This window comes from Erpetoichthys calabaricus, chromosome 2, assembly GCF_900747795.2.
Source record: "Erpetoichthys calabaricus chromosome 2, fErpCal1.3, whole genome shotgun sequence".
NCBI lineage: Eukaryota > Metazoa > Chordata > Cladistia > Polypteriformes > Polypteridae > Erpetoichthys > Erpetoichthys calabaricus.
The window spans coordinates 45,658,913-45,670,978 of NC_041395.2; the positions used below are offsets into that span (position 1 = coordinate 45,658,913).

General features: G+C 45.1%; 1 protein-coding gene across 1 annotated transcript in view; it reads right to left on the reverse strand.

Annotated features, from left to right (window-relative positions):
- Nucleotides 1-12,066, reverse strand: part of rec8b (REC8 meiotic recombination protein b) — a 78,221-nt gene that overhangs the window by 19,246 nt on the left and 46,909 nt on the right. The window contains exon 12 of the mRNA XM_051922482.1: nucleotides 8,745-8,817. Coding sequence (XP_051778442.1) covers nucleotides 8,745-8,817 — 73 coding nt within the window. The remainder of the gene's footprint in view (nucleotides 1-8,744; nucleotides 8,818-12,066) is intronic.

Sequence of the window (12,066 nt, forward strand, 5' to 3'; positions counted from 1 at the left end):
TGTATTTTTATAAATGCATTTAATCCTTCATGTATTGTAAAATAAATAACATCCATTAACTTTTTACATCTCCGGCCAGAGACACCGATCATTCACAGTATGGAGACTGGCCTCTGTTGCAATGTTACAATTCTAGAATTTTTGCAATTCAATACTAGTGAAATTTTACTATACTTGATATCTTTCAATACCACAGCAAAAACAGGAATCCCATTCAATGGCTTTTAATTAAAGTTCATCCATTATTGAAGTGAACAACATCCTTCCCTTTTCTGTAATACAATATAAAATACTGTATATAAATACTAACTTTAAAATACTAGCTTTAAAATAGTTGTTACCCAACTATCACTGAAGTAAACAAGTACTGTCATTCATAAATATCAAAATACAATGTAGGGATTGATCTTTAATATGTAGCAGAGATGGGGATAACCCCCCCCCCCCCCCACCCCCCGTGTATCAATAAAGTGGGTTTATAATCTTGGGGGAATTTCAGCATAGGGTTTATAAAAAATGTTATCACCATAAACTACCTGACCTATCTTAGCATGTGAACATTCTAAATTTATTCTGACATTTTTTGTCCAGTAACTGAAAAATACTGCTTAACTCTTTGAGGGCTAAATATTTTTTACAAAAAACATTTTTCTGAAAAACAATAGTTTAACATAGAAATGTGGTATAGCGGGTCCACAGCTCATGCCAAATGGGCCAGTTTTTAAAATAAATAATCGCCGCACTCGCGGCTTAGCAAGGGGGGGTGGTGTGTGGCCGAGCGGTTCTTGGGGAATTCGTGATGCGGGCAATTCTCACTTAAGTGCACAGGTGAGGAGTTGTCCGCATCCATAATTGTTCCCGGGAGCTGCTGATTGCCACAGCTGATCCGCGTCCTCGTGATATATAGAAGCACGAGGCGGCTAGTAGGGGAGGATAAAGAAAGAAAAGATGGACGGAGGTAAAGGAGGAGAAGATGGCAGGAAGCAGGAGGGAGAAAGCAGGTGCAGGAGAGAAGGAGAACGAGCGAGCGTACGCTCATGCCAATAACAAGCAGCTGGGAGAGTTGAGCCCGACTGGGATGTTTGGCCGACACCCAAGGGCCGACGGTAGTGGTGAGCACTTGTTTGGAGCAGGAGTGACCGGGAGAAGGTTGGCTCGCTGCGGGAGTCGGAGATTTGGAATAGAAGCCCCAGTGTGAGCGTCCTGGTCGCTGGGGAGGCCAAGTCTCGGTCTGGTTGAGCAAAACCGCAGCCAGGGATCAGAAGGCCACCAGACCAGTAGAGCAAAGAAGGTCAGCTGCATGTAGGGTGACTCCCCTGGTGCATAGCCTGGATTGGAGAAATGGGGGAGTCACCAGTAATAGAAGGCACTGGACTTTGTGTTTTTAAAGAGACTGCTTCCAGCCATTGTTTTAACCTGGTTGTTTTTTTTTTAAAGGATTTTGTCTATTGGATTTTAACCTCCACTTTTCACCTCTGTTTTTATTGGATTATTTATTTAAGGAATTGATGCACTGCACTATTTATTTGGACACTGTTTTGTTGGTTTTAAAATAAAAGCACTTGGCACTTTTACACCATCCCCTTGTTTCATTGTTGTGCCTCACTGCCAAGCTCATCTGTTACATTACTGACGGTGTCGGGTTCAAGGGCTCCCAAAAGCAAGATGGGAGCATGGAGCAAACCCGCATCGTCACAAGAAATCAACATAAAACATCTGTTGCTGCATGCTGTGGCTGCCAGTTTGCCAAGAATGTGCAGCAGGCATGCTGCCAGGCTGTCTTCACGTGGCTGGGGCAGCAGCAGTGGTCACTGTCGCAGTTTATTGCAGTCTGTCTTCTACCTCTTATTGTCAAGTGGCGGTCCTCCCAGGCGAACAGTGCCGTAGGCGTGTCAGCTACTTGAACCTGTTCAGCACCATGATTAGCTGGAGACCAGTCAGCTGAAGCTAGACCCTCACATTCATTTTCGATTGCTTGTATCAAAATTGGAGTCCGACAAGTCATAGTCCAATTCAGAGAGAATAGGCAAAACGTCATCCATGGAGTATTTGCTTTACATGTCCGCTTTGATCTCTTGCCAGATGTCAGGGCCATTTTTGCCATTGTTTGTGCCTTGCTACTCACGGGAGCGCAGGAAATCTCAGTCAAAAACTGAAGCTACCTTTTCCTTCTAGCAACAAAAGTCCAGCTAAAATATAACGGTTGGCTTTGTCACAGTTTACAGTTGATTACCATCGTCAACTCCTCCTTTTGACAAAAGTCGACATCAGCCCTGAAAGAGTTAAAATCTGTACTAAATATAAAAATTCAAACATTAGTTTGATTTAGTGAATACCACACTTGTGTGAAATCAAAGTTGTCAGTTTTACATGAATCCTTCATTTCAGAACTCCTGTAGAACAGCCTTTGTTTGGCTGTTTTCAAGGTTTCTTACATGAGTGATCACATTTTGTCACTGATTATGTCTATGTACAAATCCAGAATTAGAAAATTACCTGGCCTTTCCTTACATTTATAACTGTAAAGTAGAATTAAATTCTTCAACTTACCATTCATATATACGACGTGTGCTTTCACTTATGGGTTATACTAGTGAATTGCAGTTTGCTTTCAGAAGCCAAATGAATGACAAATTCAGTGTTTGCAGATTCATATTTAGCACTGAGGTATGCTATACATACATATGTTACTTGTCCTACTAACTGTGTGTTTTGGCAATCAGGCATCTCTGTTAACATTGTACACAGCGCTTTAATAGGGAGGTGTGCTTTGTCCTTCAAAGCATTGAAACACAAAATAAAATATTTTTGGTATTAACAAATGAAGCAAATTGTGCCATAACCACTTTGTTTGAGTCTTGCCTTGATGATTACTTGCTACAACTGTTGTTAGCGCTGCCGATCCTCCCACATGATGTGACGATGCAGGTTCGCTCCAGGTTCACATGCAGCTTCAGGAAGCTTTTGAACCCGACACCGTCGGTAATGTCACCGATGAGCTTGGCAGTGAGGCATAACAATGAAACAAGGGGATGGTGTAAAAGTGACAAGTGCTTTTATTAAAACCAACAAAACAAAACGTGTCCAAATGAATAAAGTGCAGTGTCTCTCAAATATCCATAAATAAATAATCCATAAAAACGAGTGATGAGTGGAGGTTAAAATCTAATAGAAAAAAACCCTTTAAAAACGAGCTTAAAGTAATGGCTGGAAGCTGTCCTTTTTTAAAAAGCCCGATGCCTTCTCCATTCAACTGGCAGTTCCCCATACAGGCCCTGCAACAGGGGAGTCACCCTATCAGCAGGTGCAGCTGACCTTACTTATGTCCGGTTGCCTTCCGTCCCCTGGCTCCGTACTGCTACCTTACCGGACCGAGACTTGGGTTCCCCAACAGCCAGGAACCCTCCTAAGTCTCCTCAACTCCCGTTGCCTTCCGTGGGGAGTCATCCATACTGCCGGTCACTCTGGCTCCTTGAAACCGTTCAGCTGGAGTGACCACTTCCAACAGCCCCTCTACTAGTGTCGGCCACACACTACTCGTGAGGGGCTCTCCATTCCAGCTGCCTGCATTTACCAGCAAACCTGCTCTCTTGCTCGCTCCTGCACCGGCTTTCAATGCTTCCACCCTTCTTCTTCCCTTAACCTCCGTCCATTTCTTTCCTGTTCCTTTTCTCTCCTCTCTACTAGCCACCTCACGCTTCTATATATGACGGAGACGTGGGATCAGCTGTGGCAATCAGCAACTCCTGGGAACAATTATGACTGCGGACAACTACTCACATGTGCACTTAAGTGAGAATTGCCCGCATCACGAATTCCCCGAGAACCGCTCGGCCACACACCACCCCTCGCTAAGCCGCGAAGTGCAGCGATTATTCATTTTAAAAACTGGCCCTTTTGACATGAGCTGTGGACCCGCTATACCACACATGACCTCCAGTCTTATACATGTAACTGTGGATATGTGTGAGGTTCCCCCCCATGATCTGGAACATTAAAGTGCATGCGAACAAGATGAATGCTTGGACATTTGTAGAAGTACTCATTACAATCAAAGAATGAATGCTAAGACTCCATTCATTTATCGGTACTGTGAAGGACACTATTAAATACAATTAATCTCTTACAATTTCGTGACAATACAAGTTAAACAATGACCTAGTGCCTTCTGTCAGCATCGCAGGAGATCGCATCAAAACAAACTTTCAGGATCTCTACATTCCCATCTCCTCTTTCTCTAGTTCTATTTTTTATATTATTTTCATCTCACAATTCATTTTCAGTTTGTTTTTTTGCAAACTTTTGACAATTTATCTGATTTTACTTTTTTAATTCTGATGACTTACCACAATTAGTTTTTATTTTGAGAAAATCATTTCAGTTTAGTTGTATTTAAGTTTAAAAATAACCACTCAATAAAGAGAAAGAAATGCACACTGCGCCTACATAGTAAATCAATTGCAGAAACATACAAAAATTCAAACAGGCTCTATTTACTCCAGCAAGCCATACGGGGAGTTATCTTCTGAATGTTTTATCAAGCTGGGTGTCACTCGTGATGTAGCAGTGTCCATCTGTTCAGGGAGCAGGCTGTTTACTTTGGCAGCACTGGCCATTTTAAAGATCTGATTAAGTATTTCACAGAACCTTACGAAGGCAAGTAATTCACTGAGTCTGCTAAACACTCGATAACCGGCTGTGCCAACGCACTTTCTCTCTTTTGAGTTTGAACATCTAAGGTGACCAGACAGCAGCTTTCTGTACAAACAAATATAACGTTTGTTAACCAGTTTAACCTGTCATTTTACCTTCTTTGGTATGATTTTGGTTTTTCAGCATGTTACACTCCTCTACATGTTTGGAGACATATTTATGAAGTTTAAATTTGAGTGTTTTTAAATTTGTTGGGATCGTTTCCTGTAACTGTGTTCCACAGAACAGACCCTTGCATTATTGATTACACACCGGCTCATGTTACTGTCAGTGTCACACTCAACAGGACCTTCCCATTTATGACCAATTCTTTGCTGTGTGTCCATGTTTAAAAGCAGGTTCCATCTAGGCACCTGACAACCACCAAACTCATTGGGCCACATAGCCATTAAGTGAAAAAAGGAGGGACAGTCAACAGTAAAGTTCCCTAAATAACATGCAGTGTTGGGAGTGATACTAAAATTTTGGTATAACAGATAACTCAAATGCCGGCTCCAAGGTGCTTCATTTCCCTGCCTGTACACACGTACCACCAGGCACTCCTCATCTGGGGTCAGAGGCAACCCAACTACCACACTATCTCTTTGGTCTATCGGGGTCAGCATTGCTCGTTAGAGTCTCAGCTTTACTGATATACACATAGTGTAACAAAGAGCAAGGAGGGGAAGGTGTAGAGGTCCGCTTTGGAGTTTCAAACAGGCTAACTTTCAAATATTGCTTTGAAGAGAAGAGGGGGCAGGGGTTTGGTCCGAATGTGTGGTGTAGATACCAAATTTTGCCTAATGCTTGAGTAGTACTGTTTTATAAATTTGGTAGTTTGGTACTTTTTAGTACCAGTATATCATCCAACATCTATGCATTATAGAACAGACTTGAAAATCTACTTACTAAGGTGCCCTGCTTTTTTAAACTATTCAGGCACAATTTATTCATTCACTAGCAAAATACCCATGCTTTGCAGCGGCGAAATACTGCCTTAAAATTGTTATTAAGAAGAAAAGTAAACATTTTTAAACTGAGGGAAAATATACAAATAATTATTTGTTAAGGATCTCTTTGTATACCATGTTGTCAGTTCGGCCCTCCGGTTGTAATATTACCAAGCTGTGCACTGAGCTTACTCTTGAGCATGCAGCGTACAGTTGGCCATGTGAAAAGCAATCTTGCCTCAAATCAATGCCAACCTTTTGTAGGGTTTGTCCCTGAGACTTAATTGTCATTGCAAAGTAGAGCCTTACTGGAAATTGGAGGCGTATGAATTGAAATGGGAGATCAGACGGTATAACGGGGATGTGAGGAATAAAAAGCTCTCCCCTGAGCCACTGCCAGTAAAAATAGTTGCCTCAATTAGGTTCTTTTGCAGACACATGACCTGAAGTCTCGTGCCATTAAAAAGTTTCGGTGGCTGTACGCAAATCCACAATCGGGTTTTTTGAGCCAAACCTGTTGTTTTTGTATGAGCTGCTTTTTATTATTGGGATCGTACCTAGAAACAGAAGCTCTATTAACTTGTGGATTTGCGTGCGAATATTTAGCGGCAGTGTCTCTATTAACTTGTGGATTTGCCTGCAAGTATTTAGCGATAGCGTGTCTATGAACTTGTGGATTTGCCTGCGAGTATTTAGCGACAGCGTGTCTATTAACTTGTGGATTTTTCAGCGAGTATTTGGCAGCAGCGTCACGAAGTTGTTTCCGCCTAGCTGCATCAGAAAATGTACCACGACGTCTGACACGTCTCCTTTTTACTGTTTTCTCACAGCCTGGATTGCTGCTGTCATAATCGGTTTGAGTTTCATGGTTTGTTTCAATTACGTTAGTATTTGCAGGACTTGTTGTGTTGAAGTGACATTTGGCATCTGTCAAGCGTTGTAAGCATACAACCGGTTTCATCGATAACTTCGCATCCAGCTTTTGAGAGTTGAAACATTCATAAACATCACAGTGTCCACTACTCAAATCGTCACCTGTGAATCTAAGATGTTTAAGAGGCATTGGCAGTTCTCCAAACGTGTAAAATAGGCAGGCAGCCAACTACGTGGGAGGCGTGGGGATGGGGGACGCAATATAGGCAGGCAGCCAAGTACGTGGGAGGCCGGGGGACGCAAGACGCAACCCCGCCTCACACGGCGACCGAGCTGCAGGCTATGGACGTATATACAGTATGTACGTAAGTAGGATTCAGTTATGACCGTTACGCGTAGAATTTCGAAATGAAACCTGCCTAACTTTTGTAAGTAAGCTGTAAGGAATGAGCCTGCCAAATTTCAGCCTTCTACCTACACGGGAAGTTGGAGAATTAGTGATGAGTGAGTCAGTGAGGGCTTTGCCTTTCGTCGTGTCGCAAAAGTCAATGAATGACTGGTAATAAAGTGACCAAGTTAGAAGAAGTAAGGCAGGACAAAATTTCTTTGTATACAAATCTAAAAATAGCCTACATAATCTCCAAAAGCAAGGGAACGATGGGAGCACCAGAACTCTGCTCACATCGCGCCGCTTCGTTCCGCAAGCCGCAAGTAGTAAGTCTGTGATAAGCAGAATACCGCTACGCTTTGCACTCACGGGACAGAAGGACAATCCCGACCGTTTTTATATAGTGTCTTGATTCATTAAGCTAAATAGATATACTGAATGTAGATCATGGCTGCCAAAAAAGTAAAAACAAATTCTGAGGGCAATTTAACTGTGCAACTTTTTAATTTGAGTATTTCATTAAACTAGATTTTAAAAAAACATTCAATCTTTGTTTAAATTTGCTACCAATCAGAATTCTGTATTTATATCAAAGTCTAAAACAGAGTCATATTCTGAAAGCACTAACAGCCAGAAACTTATTTAATTTTTTAACAAACAATAATTGAACCCCAAAGCATCAGGGGTAAGAAGAAATCAAAACCAGGCCTTACCAGTTCTCAAAAAAGAAAACAATACATGAATATACTGCCATCACTGATCTAAAACACTTAATTGCCTTCAAAAAAGTTAATGGCAGACAGCAATGACCATAAAATGTTTAGGCTTACCGTAAATGGAGTCCGAGGAATGCCATGCTGTGTTCAAGACTGAGTTGATGTTCATACTATGATTCAGCAAGCCCTAAAATTTACTTTCTTTAACGCTCTTCATTCAAGTCTGTATCTGTACATTTTACAGAAAGTGGCTTTACCTGTTATCCATCCATCCATTATCCAACCCGCTATATCCTAACTACAGGGTCACAGGGGTCTGCTGGAGCCAATCTCAGGCAACACAGGGTGCAAGGCAGGAAACAAACCCCAGGCAGGGCGCCAGCCCACCGCAAGGCACACACACACACCTTTGTCAACTTAATGGGGAGCCCAATTCACCCTAAACTGCCATCTCTGCGGCTCTTTTCTAATTCAACAGCTTAAATTCTGACAACACTTTGGGGTTTTCTGTTTCAAATGAGGGCGATTGCTTGAAATATCTGGTCATTTGGCTTTGCTTCTCTGTGCTTCACAAATTTGTCAAAGCGGTCACCACCAAACTGTTCATGGTTTTGTGAAGGATAGGAAATACTTCATACTAATTTGGTCACTTTATTGCAAGTTTTCAAATACACTTGTGTGTTCCAGGCCAAGTTGTAATAACTGATTACCTGGAGGAGGGCCATAGTGCCACACCATGTTTGTCACCTTTCAGCCAGGGACAAATGTTGTGTGCTGAAACTTAATGTTGTGTGCACATTTGTATTTACATACCGCAGTGGGAACATTGGGCATACTATCTGCAATAGCTTTGTTTAAAAATACAAAACAACACATTTTTTTAAAATTAGATTTGAGTATGCAGTTACTGTATATTTCAGGTTAGATTTTGTTTTTCAGTTTATTCCTTTACCTCATCTGTGTGATCACTCTAGTTCATTTTCAGAGCAGTCTGGTAATGGTAGAACCAAAGCATTTTAGTAAAAACCACAAATAAACCCAGTTATGAATTCAGAAGTCACAAATAGATTACAAAATGCTCAAAAACAAGGAAGGGATGTTTGAAGATTAAAAACACATGCTTACGGTAGCCTGGTCTGGTGAAGAGTTCAATTGGCATTATTCTGCTGTGTCTTGGATCCTGAATCAGAACTTTTGACTGTAAAAGAAAAAACAAATCTTGTATTGAAAACTACTTGCCAATGCATCAGTATTACCACACCCGATAGCCATGATTTCTGTTTTTGTAATGCAAGCACAGAATATCCCTCTACAGTTCCAAATGAAGGTAACAATACCGAGTAAGTTTCCACTCTAAAGTAGAAGCCCATGGGCCAAAAAGAGATCAAGCCAGAGTGTGGTCAAGTGAAGTACTGCAAGTTCCACAGGTATTTAAGATGTGTTTAAGGGCAAAGTGGTGGCTCTGAGGCTAAGGATCTGTGCTGGTATCCAGAAGGTTGCCGGTTCAAATCTCCATCACTGCCAAAAGAGATCCTACTCTGCTGGGCCCTTGAGCACGACCCTTAACCTGTAATTGCTCCAAGAGCGCTGTACAATGGCTGACTCTGCGCTCTGACCCCAAGGGGTATGCGAAAACTAACAAATTCCTAATACAAGAAATTGAATAAGGTGAAATAAAGAACAAAAAAATAAATCTTGGGGCCCCAACCCAGTAATCCCCTTTTATTTCAGTTAAAAAAAAGGGGCCACTATGCGCACCAATACAAAAGAAAATCAAATGTTAAGAAAGCTGTCAGGCTGAGTAAATTGTCACATTCTAGTTAGTTGGAAGCTACTTCTGACAGGGGGCTCTGCCAGACGTTCCCAGCAGACCCTCACAACACGTTTGGGCCTACCACGCCTGACCGGCATCCTCCCCCACCATCGAAGCCAACTCACCACCAGGTGGTGATCAGTTGATAGCTCCGCCCCTCTCTTCACCCGAAATGTCCAAGACATGTGGCCGCAAGTCCGACGACACGACCACAAAGTCGATCATTGAACTGAGGCCTAGGGTGTCCTGGTGCCAAGTGCACATATGAACACCCTATGCTTGAACATGGTGTTCGTTATGGACAATCCGTGACGAGCACAGAAGTCCAATAACAAAACACAACTCGGGTTCAGATCGGGGGGGCCATTCCTCCCAATCACGCCCTTCCAGGTCTCACTGTCATTGCCCACGTGAGCATTGATGTCTCCCAGCAGAACGAGGGAGTCCCCAGAAGGCATGCCCTCTAGCACACCCTCCAGGGACTCCAAAAAGGGTGGGTACTCCGAACTGCTGTTCGGTGCATACGCACAAACAACAATTAGGACCCGTCCCCCCACCCGAAGGCGAAGGGAGGCTACCCTCTCGTCCACCGGGGTAAACCCCAATGTACAGGCTCCAAGTTGGGGGGCAATAAGTATACCCACACCTGCTCGGCGCCTCTCACCGGGGGCAACTCCAGAGTGGTACAGAGTCCAGCCCCTCTCAAGGAGATTGGTTCCAGAGTCCAAGCTGTGCGTCGAGGTGAGTCCGACTATATCTAGCCGGAACCTCTCAACTTCGCGCACTAGCTCAGGCTCCTTCCCCTTCAGAGAGGTGACATTCCACGTCCCAAGAGCCAGCTTCTGTAGCCGAGGATCGGACCGCCAAGGTCCCCGCCTTCGGCCAACACCCAACTCACACTGCACCCGACCTCCTTGTGCACCTCCTTCATATGTGCACTTGGCACCAGGACACCCTAGGCCTCAGTTCGATGATCGACTTTGTGGTCGTGTCGTCGGACTTGCGGCCACATGTCTTGGACACTCGGGTGAAGAGAGGGGCGGAGCTGTCAACTGATCACCACCTGGTGGTGAGTTGGCTTCGATGGTGGGGGAGGATGCCGGTCAGGCGTGGTAGGCCCAAACGTGTTGTGAGGGTCTGCTGGGAACGTCTGGCAGAGCCCCCTGTCAGAAGTAGCTTCAACTCCCACCTCCGGCAGAACTTCAACCACATCCCGAGGGAGGTGGAGGACATTGAGTCCGAATGGGCCATGTTCCGTGCCTCTATTTTTGAGGCAGCTGACCGGAGCTGTGGCCGTAAGGTGGTCGGTGCCTGTCGTGGCGGCAATCCCCGAACCCGTTGGTGGACACCGGCGGTGAAGGATGCCGTCAAGCTGAAGAAGGAGTCCTACAGGACCCTTTTGTCCTGTAGGACCCTTTTGTCCTGTGGGACCCTGGAGGCAGCTGATAGGTACCGGCAGGCCAAGCGGAATGCGGCTTTGGTGGTTGCTGAGGCAAAAACTCGGGCGTGGGAGGAGTTTGGGGAGGCCATGGAGAACGACTTTCGGACGGCTTCGAGGAGATTCTGGTCCACCATCCGGCGTCTCAGGAAGGGGAAGCAGTGCAATGTCAACACTGTATATGGTGGGGATGGTGCGCTGCTGACCTCGACTCGGGACGTTGTCGGTCGGTGGGGGGAGTACTTCGAAGACCTCCTCAATCCCATTAACATGCCTTCCAATGAGGAAGCAGAGCCTGGGGACTCAGAGGTGGGCTCCCCCATCTCTGGGACTGAGGTCACCGAAGTGGTCAAAAAACTCCTTGGTGGCAGGGCCCCGGGGGTGGATGAGATACGCCCGGAGTTCCTCAAGGCTCTGGATGTTGTAGGACTGTCTTGGCTGACACGCCTCTGCAACATCGCATGGACATCAGGGACAGTGCCTCTGGATTGGCAGACCGGGGTGGTGGTCCCCCTCTTTAAGAAGGGGGACCGGAGGGTGTGTTCCAACTACAGAGGGATCACACTCCTCAGCCTCCCTGGAAAAGTCTATTCAGGGGTCCTGGAGAGGAGGGTCCGTCGGATAGTCGAACCTCGGATTCAGGAGGAACAGTGTGGTTTTCGTCCTGGTCGCGGAACAGTGGACCAGCTCTATACCCTTAGCAGGGTCCTGGAGGGTGCATGGGAGTTTGCCCAACCAGTCTACATGTGTTTTGTGGACTTGGAAAAGGCATTTGACGTGTCCCTCAGGGAATCCTGTGGGGGGTACTCCGAGAGTATGGGGTACCGGACCCCCTGATAAGAGCTGTTCGGTCCCTGTATGATCGTTGCCAGAATCTGGTCCGCATTGCCGGCAGTAAGTTGAACCCGTTTCCAGTGAGAGTTGGACTCCGCCAGGGCTGCCCTTTGTCACCGATTCTGTTCATAACTTTTATGGACAGAATTTCTAGGCGCAGCCAGGGCGTTGAGGGGGTCCGGTTTGGTGGGCTCAGGATTGGGTCACTGCTTTTTGCAGATAATGTTGTCCTGTTTGCTTCATCAGGCCTTGATCTTCAGCTCTCTCTGGATCGGTTCGCAGCCGAGTGTGAAGCAGCTGGGATGAGAATCAGCACCTCCAAATCCGAGACCATGGTCCTCAGCCGGATAAGGGTGGAGTGC